At 36.2% G+C, this 15,470-nt stretch overlaps 1 protein-coding gene and 1 long non-coding RNA gene across 3 annotated transcripts; both read right to left on the bottom strand.

Moving 5' to 3' along the window:
• Window positions 1–86: 86 nt before the first annotated feature.
• Window positions 87–6,841, bottom strand: LOC146695077 (uncharacterized). Its single transcript, XM_085478518.1, has 5 exons — window positions 6,535–6,841; window positions 2,228–2,385; window positions 497–672; window positions 313–373; window positions 87–191 (listed from the first exon to the last, which is right to left on the bottom strand). Exons 1-5 carry the CDS (start codon window positions 6,569–6,571, stop codon window positions 87–89), a joined length of 537 nt encoding a protein of 178 aa, XP_085334644.1. The 5' UTR covers window positions 6,572–6,841.
• Window positions 6,842–9,497: 2,656 nt separating this feature from the next.
• LOC146695076 (uncharacterized) lies at window positions 9,498–12,203 on the bottom strand. 2 transcript variants are annotated; one of them, XR_014923511.1, is made up of 3 exons: window positions 11,858–12,203; window positions 10,201–10,858; window positions 9,498–10,112 (listed from the first exon to the last, which is right to left on the bottom strand). It is a non-coding gene; the product is annotated as an uncharacterized LOC146695076 (long non-coding RNA). The 2 variants fall into 2 exon arrangements; XR_014923512.1 differs by having other exon boundaries at window positions 11,867–12,203.
• Between the last annotated feature and the right edge of the window lie 3,267 nt (window positions 12,204–15,470).

The following is a 15,470-nucleotide window of genomic DNA, read 5'->3' as shown; positions in this document are numbered from 1 at the left end:
AAACAAGATTGAAACTGGAATGAAAAGACAGAATAAATTTATATCTGCTAAAAAATCTAAAATTGGAAAAATCAGTGTGGGAAGAATCATGACAAAGTAGTTAAAGAACAACAGAACCAAAGTTCCCAGACTTCTTCGTTTGTCTTCAGTGGGCACTGAGGTGGCAGCAGGCAGGGCTGTGAAAGTCCAGGCTAAGCAGAAGATGGACATAGGGGCAGGAAGGAGGGCATAAATAATTAAACGTACAAATTCTTTTAAGATTATGGCAAGAGGAACACTGACAATACAAAAAGCCCAGACCAGGACACAGACCATCACAGAACTCCTAGTTTGTCTGAGGCAGTCCAACAGTGGGTAGGCAAAGAAGAAACATCTGTAACACAGGATGCGAACATATTATGATTATCACAGTACAGAATGGTATGTTTCTGACAATAATGATGCTTTCCAGTAGAAAACAACATTCATAGACATCCAAGTACACAGATGGAAGTACCTTTCCAAAGCGATGCACATCTTGAAGTAAAGACTGGCCATAGCACATGAGACGTGAATCATAACACAGATGCTTCGTTCCACTCTCGCCACCCAAGCAATCATTATACACATCTGGATTAGATTGGAGATGAGGAGGTTTGTGTAAGAGATGATGGGGACCTTAACTCTTTGCACCTGTAGGAAATACATGTTAAAATTAAATTTCCACTTTATTTCCTCTCCTTCACACACATATGTTATATCTTTCTTTTTACTTTCTTTTTTTTAACTTTCTTTTTATTGTTTTTATTTAAACATTGTACAGTGGGGGTAGAGGATAACAACAAACAGAAGATAAAAAGAAAGAAAAAAATGATAAAATAAAAAGTAGGTAAATAAATAAATAAACCAGGTGAAAAAAAGAACGTGTTGGGTCACCATTTTTCTACAATTTGATTATTTCTCATTATCAGTGTGATGGTCTTTATCCTGTCGAGTTTGTACTCAGTCCATTTCTCCCACTTTCAATGGTATTGATCTTCCTGAGTCCTTATTCTCTAAGTCAATTGTTCCATGATTTGTATTTCATCTATAATTTTGATCTATTCATCCTGCGATGGTGGGTCTATCTTGTACATTTTCTTGTGATTGCCAATTTACAGGCTGCAAGCATAATTTTCAATATGTCTCTATCTTTGTTGAACACATTTCCTGTAATGACACCAAGACATAATAATGTACAAGACTGAGATACAGCATAACCCAGAATTTTAACCTATAACTAAATGAACATCTTCCTCAAATTTCTGGATTTTGGGAGAGAACCAAAATACATGGGAATGATTCACAATTACATCTCCACAGCTTTTCCAACACGGTTGTGGTAATGAAGTGTGTTTGTTCCTAATTCTGGGTGTCATAAAAAATCTAAATACATTTTTCCAGCAATGTAATCTTCAGGCACGTGTTTTCCAGATTTGTGACCATTCCTCATCAAATATGTTCAGTCCCAAGTCTCTCTGCCACTTCAGTTTTACATATGTTGTTGTTTAATCTCCTGGAAGTTCATAGAATTCCTATCTTTAATTAGTGTACATATCGCTGTTAATCCATTAGGAATCCACTGTTTAAATCTTTGGTCCATAGAACAAGGGAAAAAACCCTTATCATAAGCGATCCATTGAAGCAGTCCGAGCTCTTTTTCCAGTTTGTATTTTTGTACCAGATTAAACCATATTTTTAGCGTAAACTGAGTGACTAAATTCAGCTGTTTAATTACTCTCATTGCTTCTTCTCTGTCTCCTATAAGGCTGTGAATTTCTCTTCCTTGTACTGATTTTTCTAAATTCTTTCATTTGGCTGTAGCTAATTTTTTGGAAAAATGGTTTACAGATTTTCTGGAGGAGGACAGACATTTGTTTAGAACTCTTAAAGATGTTGAAGAAGCAAGCTCCTTTAAGCAAATACTTTGGTGTCCCTCCACTTTCAAAGAAATGTCAGAAGGAGTCCGAACTGCAAAACAAGCGCGTATTCTCGGAAAAGTGGTTGCAGGAGGTGAGCTGGCTTCAAACAAATGATGTGGTGCAGAATATGTGTGAGGATGGAGCTAATGATTTCATTTTCATGATGATGAATTCAAATAATTAGAAACGCTACCAGTGTTTTTCTTTCTTTCTTCTAAATCTTAAAATCATTCAAATACTCACAGACTCATAAAAAAATGTATAAATATTAATTATTATTTACTTACTGCATAAAACACACAGTAGGTGATCAGTATGGTCAAAGGAAGGCAGACACACATGTTGATCCACATCATCACTTCAAGGACATAACGCTCTTCTTGATCATTTTCTGTGATGGGGTTGTTGTATATGAATCTAAGAGGACCTCTTCCTCTGTAAAACACTTTATGGCATAGCAAGTAAAGGAAAACACAGCAGAGTATTAGTGTAATTATTTAGACATTAAATTATTGATGACATTAGTTAAGAAGAAGCAACTTCTGCTGAGCTGAAAGTAAAAACATGAAAGAGCCTCAACTTGTGCCGACAGGGACACGTCTGTAAAATAAAGCTGAGATGAAGAAAAACCGGCTTAAAACCAGTTTGATAGCACTTGATTGAAACTTAACTGATTTTGGTCAGATTTTGTTAGATGTACAGAACTGTCTATAAAAATTTTATTTGCACAAATTTAAACATGTTGTTATGTTATTAAATCTATGATTGTGAATAAAATTGATTCAGAAATTCCTCAAAAAATGTTCCAACACACCAAAAACAGTAAAAAAAAATATAACAACAACTCTCTGCAGGTTTTTTTTAATTTTTGTAAACTCCTTAAAGGCTTAACTTTGAACATTCATTGGAGTCTAATATGTATGTGTACTGAATGAACTGGATGCATTCTATGGGTAACTATTTTGTTATTTTGTGTTCACCAGGATCACCTGTTGTATTTACTGCTATTTTATATAAAGATGTGAACACAAATGACTGATCTGTCATCAGGTCTCCATCAAATAATTTAATATAAACTTAATACATTACCAGCACACACATTTACATTAGCTACACTGAAACAGAAGTGCACGACAAGAACAAAGGAAAAGAAGTTAGTACCACAACTTCAGTAGTTATTCAGCTGTTCTAGTTATGAGTCAGTTTCTTCATAACTATCCTCGTTTTCATGTAGAGAAAATATGAATAAGTGTAAACTTTGGCCTTACTTGTCTCAGGGCTGCTTCCAGCTGAACCAGTGGGTAAAATCTGTAATGTGATGAGTTTGTCTTAAACAAGGAAGCTGTGGTGACCTACTTTACAAACCTCGTACTCACAGCAGCCCACGAACATGAAGCCAGCAGCAGTCAGCCAAACTAATAAACACAAATCATGATTTTGTTGTGAACATTCTCCAGTACTGCTGTTGCTAAAAGTAACACAGCCATTAGGAACCGAAAATAACATAAAGGAAAAATAACCTTTGTTACATAAAAGGTTTTTATCTCTGATGTTGATTATTTGGCATGTTTTCACAGGATTTTGAGTCATCCTTCATTTCTTGATATTTTTATTGGCAAATAGAAAAAGCTGGAGTGATTTATTACAAACATGTAGAAAACATACATTAGCTACATACAAAAACAGCAAGCACAGGAAAGCAGTGAGTTTATTTACAGTGGACGTAGCTGTTTAACTAAAACTGTCTTCAGGTAGTGGGTCTGTTGGTGAATGCAAGTCTCTGGGGTTTAATCCACACAGACACAGAAATTTGCTCACTAATCTCTCTCACACATGAACACCACTGCAGGGAAGCATCCAGGCTTTTGCACAGTGAGATTAACAATTTTCTGAGATATAACAGACTGACCAGACAGAGAGGTGCACTAACACTGGCAGTGCACCACTCAGGCAAAGAATGAAGGTTTGCTTCCAGCTTAAGTAGGCTGCCAGCAGACTGGGTGATGACCACCAGGTGAGCTTGATTATCCCAGGTGTGCCAGGAGGTGGGCGGATATCCAGGAAGACCCCACCACTGAAAGGTGGTTATCCAGAGACACACACCATGAGCGACAGAAAGGAAGAGAAAGAGCCCAAGGATGGAGCGAGACAGAGAGTACTGGCAGAAACGCAGAGGAGTACTGGAGATCCATGAGAGTACATAAGGCAAAAACAGAGTCTGCACAATTCTAATAATTTTGAAAGGCTCTATTTAATGTCACCACCTTTATTCAGAATATTTCTGTACCAAAAATTTTCAATTTGGACTCATCACTCCATCTGACCACTGATTTTCAGTCTAGTTCTTGTGTAATTTGGAATAGCCCAGCCGTTTATCCCTGTTTGCCTTCTTTAAGAAAGGCTTCTTCACATCCATCCTCCCACTGAGACCATTTCTGATGAGGGATCAGTGAACAGGAGATGGATTGAGACAGATGCATGTGTAAAAGCTCTGTGTCAGGCCTTTGGTGTATTTTTCCTGTTTCTTAAGGACATGACAGATCTTTTTCATGACAAGGAGCTACTCCATCCTTCTTATACAGTTAATTATCATAATCTTCAGTGGTGTGAAGGTCCAGCTGATGGCTTATTCAAGAAGTCACAACCACAGACTTGTGTAGAAAATCAAAACAAGCATATAAGCAGGTATTCTAGTATCATTAGATAAATCTTCTACACAATAAGAATTAGGTTACTCATTAATTCTGCTGCAATACCCACACATGGAGTCTATTTATTTTGATTTTTAGTGAACACAAACTAAAACTATTTGGTTATATGAAAGCAAATGTGATTTCGTGAAATATTCAATGATTGTTATTTATTTTTTATATTTATTGCAGAAACTATCCATCTTTGTACAGTATAGGTGATAATTAGTGACAGCACATTTTCTTACCTTTCACTTGTGCTTACAGCACCAGACCAGACGGCTGATTCAGACAAGTACAGAATCTGCTAACAAAACTTGAAATACTGGTAGTTTCATAGATGTAATTATTAGCACTAAAACATTTTTATCTTCCACATCTCATATTTCCTTGTATACTGAACAGAGTTTGCTGCCAGGGTTGGAGGAAGAAAACATGGGACAGAGTGTCCTTTTTTCTCTCCGTTACATAGAAATACTCACTAGAGCAGCAGTTGTGAATTGATCCACAAATGGAAATAATCTGAAAAAAATGGAGCATATACAGATTTTGCCTAACTTTTTGAAGTCATGTTTGTAACTTCATGAGCTCCTTACAAACCTATTCTTCCTGTTTACACCACATTAAAACCCACAGACAGCAGTAGCTGAAGTGGCAGCAAATGTCTGATTGATGACATAGTTTTTTTTAAAGATTGTTATCTTCAGTAGGAAAGTGTGGCCTCTGAGATGTGAAACAGAAATAGGATATGAAAGCCTAAAAATTACACCAGTTTTCTCACGTCTAAGCAGACGACTGCTTCTCACCAGCAGTAGAAAAAAGTGATACAAAGCAGAAATCAAATCATGCAAAACATTAAAAAAAACAGGTACTCTAGTTCCTAGGTCCCTTTGTTAAAATATATGAGACGTTTCATACACATTTCATACACAATCATTTTGTATTTTGGTTCAGAAAATTATGAAGAACTGTGATATTTCCTTGAAGTGATGCTGTGACTTTTTGTCAATAGTTAAAGAATTACACATTTTACAAAGAGCAGTATTAATGATTTATAGAACGTAATTTCCTAACACATTACTGACCTTAGTTTTTAGACCTAAATATTTCTTCACACGGGCACTTAACCTCCTAGGACCTGCCGTCCACATATGTGGACATCTCATTTTGGGATGTCTAGACCAAAATACAAAATTTTACTCTACAAGGGCCTGATAACCACTTATAAGGACAATATACTGCAAATGTTCTATTGAATTTTAAAACAAATGTCCTCATATATTGATCTTATTTTTGTCAGAGATAAAATCCGGTAAAAAAAAAAAATATATATATATATGTAAATTCTTTGTTTTTATATTCATCAGGTCCCAAACAGCCCAAATAGCAAAGAGAATTTAAAAATGCTGCCATGAAAGAGTTTGGGTCTTAGGAGGTTAAACTGAAGGAAAAAACCCGATGATGCGAGGTGAGCGCTTCAGTTTGTCACAAAGTGGAATGAATGTGATTGGTTGAACAGGTGTTCTTGCTCTGTGTTCTGTTTGTTGCGTTTCCATCAGCGTCAGAGACTCAGCAGCAGATTAGAATCAAGTATCATAACATTTATACATTTAATAAATACACGCATGTTCTCGCGACAATGCGACGCACTGTTTGCTCTTCATTCAGTGATTTTAGTACAGCAGGCTTCACACGGTGCACATATAAAACATATTTCTCCTGAACAGAGCCGCTTGCTGTGAAAACGTGGAGCTTCCAGCTGATTTTAAACCTGAACGATCAAACCTGCTCCGACAGTTTGAGTTTTTCTTCTCTCAGCTGTCCTGCTGGAAAACTATCAGCACAGTTGATGAACGACCGTTTTTTAGTTTCAGAGATATGAGGGATATTTCCCAAAATCTGACCTGCATCGATCCTCCACTCAGTGTCCGTTGTTACCATGGTTACTGCACACGCTGTGTGAATTAAACAGCTGACACTGCGGTAACTCCCGGCGAGTGTTTACGTTTTCATTACAAAAGAATTATCTGACTTGACTTAAGTTAACTTGGATAACTTAAGTCAACTTGGATAACTTAAGTTAGGGAGTATCAGAACTAACGTCAACGTGAGCTGTTTCCTCGGAAATCTCGACTCGTGTTGACGTTCGAACGACAAACTGGTAAGAACTGCACATCACTACACTGAAATATACAGGCTATTACTGAAATACACACGCTATGTTATAAACTCTAGTGGTACTATTAACATGTTTAGTTATAAAGGACACCTTCTTGCCTTTAGTCTTATTCATGAGCATTATTAATTGTCTTCTAACACCCAGAAGTCAGCACGATGTGTTTCATAGTTTCTAACAAGCATTTTACTTCTCAACGTAACATGATCGAAACACCGACATCTGCTTATTGAACAAAAACAAAAGAACACAAATCAGATGTGAATTTGATTTTTTTTTCTAATTTTAATTAACTCCAAAAATTCTAATAGACAGCTGAGCTCAGAATAGAATAATCATCTCTGGACAGGCTGGAGGCTTTCAATATCCACCTACTGTACAACTATGCGCTGAAACTTTAATCTGAGCCAAACTGATTTTCTTAGGAGTAAATAAAATAGTGCTATTTAACGAAGCCACTGATGTCTCAGCGGACGCAGTATTTTAACCCAGCCACGCGTGACGGACACTCGCGCTCATACCAGGTCAGAGCACCGACGGAGCTGCGTTGCATAAGCTGCTGATCATATGAGTCTGATTACTGCTTTGGCAGGTCTCCTTTTAAAGTGGACATGAAAATCATTTATACCTTGCTGTCAAAATCTGACATATTACTGTGTTGTTTAATAAATAAGTGTTTACAACTTTTAGAACTTTTCTGCCATCGTGTGCCAGTCCAGAGTGTGACGTCACAGGGTGTTCCCTGGCTGTGCTGCCTTCCTGCTGTAATATTCAGGGTTGTAAAGCACACGAGAAATGAGGACTGTGTGGAAGAGAGAAAGTGTTAAATCCATGTGAGAGCAGTGCTCCATAGCAAGGGTGTAGATTTGGTTTCGGTGTTGGTGGGGACCGAAGCCTGCCCTGTTTCTTTTTTTTTTTCCTTTTTGTTTTTGCTTCTTGATAAAAAGAGGAGAAACATACTTGCCTACATATGCTATTCTACGTGCTTTTAAACCATTTAAAATCACAATTCATAGTTCTATATGTGAATTATATAATGTTAAATTACTATTAAACAAATGACTGACTAAGTATTTTAGGCTTTAGTTTACTTCAGCCATATTCCATAAAAATCAGGTATCATACAAAAATAAAAATAGCTTCAAATACAGTCATGACAATAAAAGAATATGACTTTAAGTACTTAACAACATTACTTCAGTTATAGCACACCAACATCTCTGACACATTAGCACTAAGGGAACACTGAATGACCTGCTGGTTTTTGTCCATAAAACTACTGATGTAAGATGACCACAAAGTAAAAGATCTCTCAGCAAAATTATGCAACATTTTAGGCACTATTGCCCCGATCAACTCAGTGAGCTGGGATTTTTTATTCTAAACATGGACTACTGTTACAGCAACAGACATGGACTACATGCCCCACACAACAAATCTACACCCTTGCTCCATAGCGTAAATTAGCCTTTAAACATGTAGTATTTCATGTCCAATTTAAGCTCTTGGTCCAACACCTCCTCTGAAATGTGTTCATTCACAATCATTTTAAACTTAACACTTGCAACTGTAGGATGTTGTGGTGTGAGGGGGTTTTGTTTTTTTTACAAAATCTTTTCTTTCACTGATATAACAGTAAAGGTTGTGAGAAAACTGAATTCACAGACACTTCAGTTTTTTTCCTACAAACTTTATTAACCAAAACACACACAAAAGAATTCAAAACTTGGCTGGGATCCACGAGGGCAGAAGATCTACTCTTGTGTTTGACTCACGTGTGCTCACTCAGTTATTTGACAATAATGGCTGATTGTAAGCAGTGTTGGTCAAGTTACTTGAAAAAAGTAATCAGTAACTAATTACTGATTACTTCCCCAAAAAAGTAATCCCGTTACTTTACTGATTACTTATTTTCAAAAGTAATTAATTACTTAGTTACTTTTTAAAAACACGATTTACAACCTGAAGAGGTGATAAAGTGATAGATCTTTCAGCCCAATTCTACTTTTTCTACATAATCCATCATACAAAATGTAATCAAATGGAAAAGTCCCTTTTTTTTAACTTGTTTTATTAGTTTTAATCTTTTAACTTTATGCATCAAGCAAAAATGTAATTATATGCAACATTCTCTGACTGGAAGAAATTTGTTTAATATTTAAACCTTTTTTCTGCACATTCCAGCACATAAATTTATTTTTTTTGTGTGTTTACACTCAGTCTTTAAATAGATGCAAGTAAAACACAGCAGAAAATAAATAAAGTCAAAGACTGAGCGGTCCTTTTGCTCTATTTTCACCTGTAAAGCAGGAGCAGGGTAGGCGGAGGTTTACCCTGCACTCTAAAAAATATTTTGTTGCCTCAACTTAAAAAAGTAAGGTAACAATTTCCACTCAGCTTTTTAAGTTACAAATTTTGCATATTATTAAGTAAATTCAGCAAGTAATTTTTAGGTTTGGCTAACTCAACTTGTTTAACAAACCAACATGATTTACCTTGACCTCCACAAGCATAATTAAGTTTATTCAACCTAATATTAATTTAAAATTTCTGGTAAAATTAAGTTGAGAAATTACATTAGTTGAGTTACACCAACGAACTTTTTTACATATATCCTACTCACAATTATCCATGCCAATTAGTTTAGGTTTCTATAGTAGCTTGTCTAAAAATCACACAAAGCCATTTCACTTATTCCAATTGATTATTTTATTACAAAACATTTTCAAAGTAATACACTTCTGTGTCAATACAACATAAATGAAACATTACAGCAGCCCTTTAATTATAAATGACTAAAAAAAAAAAAAGTACTTCATGTACATTAACATTAACATAAATTGGTATCAACTTGTTCAACTTGTCGCAGAATCAAGGAAATGACAAAAGATTTTAATGTTCAACAACAGAACAATCCAAAGCTAAGATTATATGTATTACAAACTTTTCTCAAAACTACACTCATCTGGGACTGTATACAAAAACGTAAGAGGCACATCGGAATACTACAGTCCAATTCACATTCGTTTCATGACAGAAGTTTGCACTTAACAGACATTACCCGTGGACTGGTTTAAGCCCATCAAGTTCCAGAAATACCTCTAGAGTGTTCTTTACTTGTTTTGGGTAGCTCAGATTGAGAGTGTATATAAGCCCCATCATTAAGGCACACACTCTGGGCACATCAAGGTCTTCCAGGACTGCTGTTCCTTCAATCACAATTTTAGCGACAGCTTTGAGAGACACTGCTGCACGTCTGGTGACTACAATCTTTACCACTTCTTCTGGGAACTGTTGTTCACCATCCTGGCAAGTAGGTAGTTTAAATGGAAACATGTCAGCATTTTATGTGCCATTTAAAAATAAAACACAAAAGAATGCGAGATTCACCTACCAGCTGTTCTCTGAAGAGATCCTCTTCCTTCTCTTTCAGATACACCTTCAGGCAACGGATTGCGACCTCTCTCTTCATTTCCACCGAACTCTGGAGAATAAAAAAAGCAAAACAAAACTTAAACTTACAGTTTATTAGGTGAAAAGTCAAAACTATTACATTTATGTGACTTGCATTGTGCCAAATATTGATTTTAAATATGTTTTTAAAAGAAATAAAGATTTAATCTTTGTAACTTCAATTTAAACTGTTACACACTGGCCTGCTTTAAATGCCCACTTTGCTAGCAATAGGATAAAGTGACTAAAAGTAAATGTAACCTAAATTTCATCAACAGCACAATTGTGCTTTTGATGAATAGGACCTGAATCAGAGAATGACATGAACTATAACTGTAACTGTAACAACTAATTCATCAATACACCTGCGAGGTACATTATATATACTTTCCAGTTTTAGTAGTAGGTGGGCTAAATGTTTCTCAATTAAATTAGGCAATTCCCCAATTTCTTCATCCTCTTCATTTGCTACATCTTCACACAATGGATTTTCATTATGTTCCTCAAGAGGATCATCTCCTGCATTCAAACGACTGACACACCGCTGTATCAGCTCAGGCTTGAAGTCATCCAATGAGTGAGGAGTGTGTTTTCGGTTCCTATGAGAAGCATATGTTCAAATGAGCAGTTACAATCCCAGTACAGGCAAGGCATAAACAGTCCACCATGGCTATGTTTAAGCCTGTAATGCTTTAAGAGCTCATTCCTTCTTGATGTTTCAAACTTGCAAATTTTGCAAGTCCAATGCATTTTGAAATTTACTGCAACCTTTTGTAATGCAAAGAATTATTGAAGCTTTTGAGTTAACAAGCTATTTTAAGTATAAAACCTTCTCTAAAACACTACAATGCAACACTGAAAAAGATTAATCATAAAGACTGAACAAAATTGAATTTTAAAATTGACATCTACAGACTGCAGTTTAAACTTGTAATAAGGTGTCAAATCCAAATGTGCAAGAGAAATTTCTTTTAAACTATTTAAATACCACTGTGGACATGCCACAATCCCACACTTTACATTATGCTTACAATTACAGAAAGCAAATGCAAGTCGTATGCACACACACACACACAATAAATATTGTTTTTTGGTTTTTTTTTGCTAGGTCAACCAACTTTAATCTCAGGCAGAATTCCCAGTCGAGCTTAGAACATCAACACAATTGATAGAAATACTTTTAGTCAGGGATAAATTCACCACATTTTACTCTGTCAGTAATTAGTTACCTCACCCGAGACCATCTTGTGGAAACACGAATTTACTCTGACACCATGATAAAAATGCAGGCAGCTACTGACCGGTTAATTTGAACATATACGGGTTCAAATTGAACATGCTCTGCTGTCGACATAGTCTATCAGCTAACCAAATGTACCCTGACAAGTGACATGTTTTAATTGTATCTGTACTCTTTTATTTGTGAGGAACGTTTGCTAGCTAAAAGAAACGGCTAGCTAAACTTAAAAAAACAACAACAACTATACTCTGCTAAATTACGATTAAAACCATCAAATTTCAGTTTTTTTTAAATATGACATTTTAGAGTGTACAAATATAATACAATACAATTCATCTATTTAGAATTCAGTACTTACTTAACTCACCGAACACAGTCGAGGGCAAACACACCTCTTCTCCCACGAAGCCACAAGAATCCAGAAACTGTTGCGCACGATACGAACATATGCTACGGGGTTGCCCTTGTCTGTCTGAATGGTCTCAATTCAAACAGGAAGGATGTTGAAACTCATTTTTACATGTTACACAAACTTAATATTTTCTGTTGTTGATTGATGACAAAAGTATTTTATTCAATATACTCAAACATTTAAGTTAAGGAGCTGTTTTTTAATTTTTGTGTTGCACTGACTTCTAACATTGATTATTCAACTCACTAAAACGTGTACATGTAGGCAACTTACTTTTTTTAGCAGAAAAATGCTTTTTTGTTAAGTTCTACCGACAAACACAACGAATATTTTTTAGAGTGTGGTGCAGGTGTGCCGCAGCGGTCAGTGGAAGGATATGGCAGTTTCTCTGTGAATTTCCCATTACGTGGTTGCGCACTCGGTGCTTGCTTGGAAGTTTAGGGTTTTTTTCGCTGTAAAAAGAAGTTTTCTTCCCACGCACAACGGACACTAATGTTTTTGTCACTTTTTATGGAATCAAACTCAAAGTAAGGTCAGTACTTCCATGCTTTAAACGCTGCACGCTCATACTCTCTCCAGTACTCGATATATGATCCATTGTTGATCTGCACACAGCTGTTGTCACAAATGCAGGTTTTTTATTTCTTGTATAATAATTCTTCATAATGAAACATGAAAGATATCATTTGAAATACACTACTGCTTAGTTTAAATTTCCAAAACACATCCAGTTTTTGTACAAACAATCTGTGTCGGGTCAGCATCGTCCATATCAGCTTGAGTTTTATTTGGTATCAGATCAGAGAGGAAATTAGTATTGCGCCAACAATAAAGCTTTAATTCCCAAACTTTTGAGATAAAGTATTTCTTATTCTTTATTGTATTTTCCTATTTAAGCTTGTGAATGGTTTCTTATTCCTTGTCCTTAAGGTGTTATTAACATGCAGAACGTTATAAATACTTTTATCCTGTAGAGAGAGACAAATATCACTGTTACAGTGTGTTCATCTCCCTTCTTGACAGAGTAGCTGTCACAAAGTAAAGTTCCTTAGAAGGAAACGGGAGACTGAAAAGTTTTAAGTAGGCAGAGTATGGCTAACTGGCATTTTATGATGATATATTAATAAAGAATTTCAAACATGCAGCAAATCTGCCAAGAAGAAGAAGTGTCCACACACTTTAATAATAGCAGTCCATTTCTTTAAACCACTTTCTTATTCTGAGAGTATTGCAAACAAATACTCACTTAGTGCTCTGCATTAGGATGTCTCTCCTTACTTTGTACCTGTGACTGTTTTGGAATTATTCCTCTTATTGTTTCAGGTCAGTCATCCTGTGTTTTGCCTTGAGCTTTTAAATACCACAAATAGCAATAGGTAAATATTTGAAAAGTCATCAATCTGACCTGGGTCCTGGAGAAAATTGCGACCCAGATAAGGGCTCTAGCATGAGTAGTGGTCAAAAGAAAGCAAAAAAGGTATACTGGGGACAAACTGAGCCAATTCTGCTAAGCCTGGTGCATAGAGCAAAACTATCAATATGCTATTTGTAACATTTTTGTGTGGTGGTGTGCCGTGTGATCTTTTGAATGTGAAATATGTGCCCTGGCTCCAAAAGCCAGGAAACATTGGTTTATGTCATGTGATCATGAGTGTGATGTCACAGTGTATTTTCTCGTTTAAAGCAACTTTGAATATTTTAGTGATTTGTTCAAAAAAAGAAAAAGAAGAATGGCTACCGAAAAACAAACCCAATACAAGAACATGTATCACAGGATCAAAGCCATTAAAGAACAGTAATATGCTGCGCAACTCCAAATTTACGAGGTCAGCACTGAGCTCCACAGCCCTGTTTATATATGGAGGACAAATATTTCGTAATGAGGGCAGAGGAAGTGAATGCAAGAGCAAAATGTGTTTCTCTTCAAAAGGAATTAAACAAACTCTTGGACGTAGCCCAAAATCATAAATCTAACGCTGAAATAAGAAGGAAGAAAAGAAAAGCTGTTGAAGCGTCTCAGAAAACGGTCAAAGACAACAGCGGGCCAGAAGTTAATGTGACCATTAAAGAAGAGAATGAAAGTGTCACACAAGAGCATGTGGCCCTCAAGAAGGAACTTCAAGATCTGCAGGCATCAGTTATAAATAAAGCAGCCTTAGAGAAGAACTGTGAGGCGCTAAAAAATGTACAGAAGAGATGAAGGCGCAAAACAGTGCACTGCAACAGCAAATCCGGAGATTGAAAAAGGAACGCGAGCACATAAGCAATTTGGTTCAGGTCTACGAGTCTGAAAAACAACAACATGTCGCTGTTAAAAGGGAAAATCAGAAGTTGATGAAAGACATCGAGAAGATACTTACAGACGTTCTACAGGCCAGATCATCCCTCAAAGAAACTTACAAAAATAACCATGATCTCAGGAAACTGTTCTCTGAAAATGGAGAAAAACTGGCACAAATGAGCAAACTGAAAAAAGAAAACAAGAAATTAAAAGCTCAAATAAGTGAGCTAAATGATCGTGTAGAAATGAGAAAAGCTTTAAAAAAAACTAGAAAAGGAAGAAAAAGCCCTCCAGGGGCACAAAAAAAGTATTTTTAAAAGGCGTGCTGATGTCTCCAAACAGGTGTTTACTGAAGAAGACTGGAGTAAAAAATATAGCATACTAAAGGAACAGGTAGAAGTCTTGAAGAAAGAAAATAACGAGATAACTACAGAAATTGAAAGACTGAATGGAGAAATAGACAGTCGAAAGGCTATTAAGGCAAATTATAAGGCTCTGGAAGCAGAGAAAAAGTCTCTTACCAGCCAAGGTACCACTCTGCAGAAAGAGCTTGAGGGGCTGCGGCCAAAGCTGGTTAAGGAACAGGCTTTGCGTCAGCAGAATAGTGAACTTAGAGCAGAAAATGAGAAAGGAAAAGGCTCTGCAAGAGAAAGTCGCAGCAATGAGAGCGAAAAAAGAGAATGTATGCAGACAACGAGACGCTCTAAAAACAGAACTCAGTGATTTCACAGATTCAACAAGGTCAGACTTTGAAAGCTCAGTCACAGAAAGCACCAGATTGTCAGTTAGGAGAAGATAGTTTAAATTTTAAACTTCATACAAGAAGGTTAGAATGTGAGTCCACCACTGTGTGAAGTCTGACTTTATGGTGTTGAACTGGCTTTACTCCAGGGGCCTTATTTCAGCTCTAATCTCAAAAATAATATTAAACTGGCACTTTATCCAAATTACAGTTAAACAAAACCCAACCAGTCCTGGCGGATGGCTGCCCCAAGAGGAGCCTGGTTCTGCCGGAGGTTTCTTCCTGCTAAAGGGGAGTTTTTCCTCCCCAAGTGCTTGCTCACAGGGGATCATTTGATTGTTGGGTTTTGTTTTTTCTTTTTTGTTTTGTCTTTGTTTCTCTTTTTTGTTTCAATTTTTTTCTGTTTTTAGTTTTATTTGTCTTTGTTTCTGTTTTTTTGTTTCGTTTGTCTTTGTTTCAGTTTTGTTTTGTTTGTCTTTGTTTCAGTTTTTTGTTTTATTTGTCTTTGTTTCTTTTTTTTCTTTTATGTTTTGTTT

The sequence above is a fragment of the Copadichromis virginalis genome, linkage group LG13 (assembly GCF_057382275.1).
Source record: "Copadichromis virginalis isolate Kocher_CV1m ecotype Utaka linkage group LG13, C_Virginalis_male_GT1.1, whole genome shotgun sequence".
Lineage (NCBI taxonomy): Eukaryota > Metazoa > Chordata > Actinopteri > Cichliformes > Cichlidae > Copadichromis > Copadichromis virginalis.
This window is presented reverse-complemented; position numbering and strand designations above follow the sequence as displayed.

What these genes read in the sequence shown, in the direction of transcription:
- LOC146695077 (XM_085478518.1), bottom strand. Translation starts at nt 6,571, where the DNA reads ATGGTAACAACGGACACTGAGTGGAGGATCGATGCAG. An exon ending in TGAGTGGAGGATCGATGCAG is followed by an intron (nt 2,386 to 6,534) that starts GTCAGATTTTGG and finishes TATGCCATAAAG; the next exon opens with TGTTTTACAGAGGAAGAGGT. An exon ending in AAACTAGGAGTTCTGTGATG is followed by an intron (nt 192 to 312) that starts GTCTGTGTCCTG and finishes TCTTCTGCTTAG; the next exon opens with CCTGGACTTTCACAGCCCTG.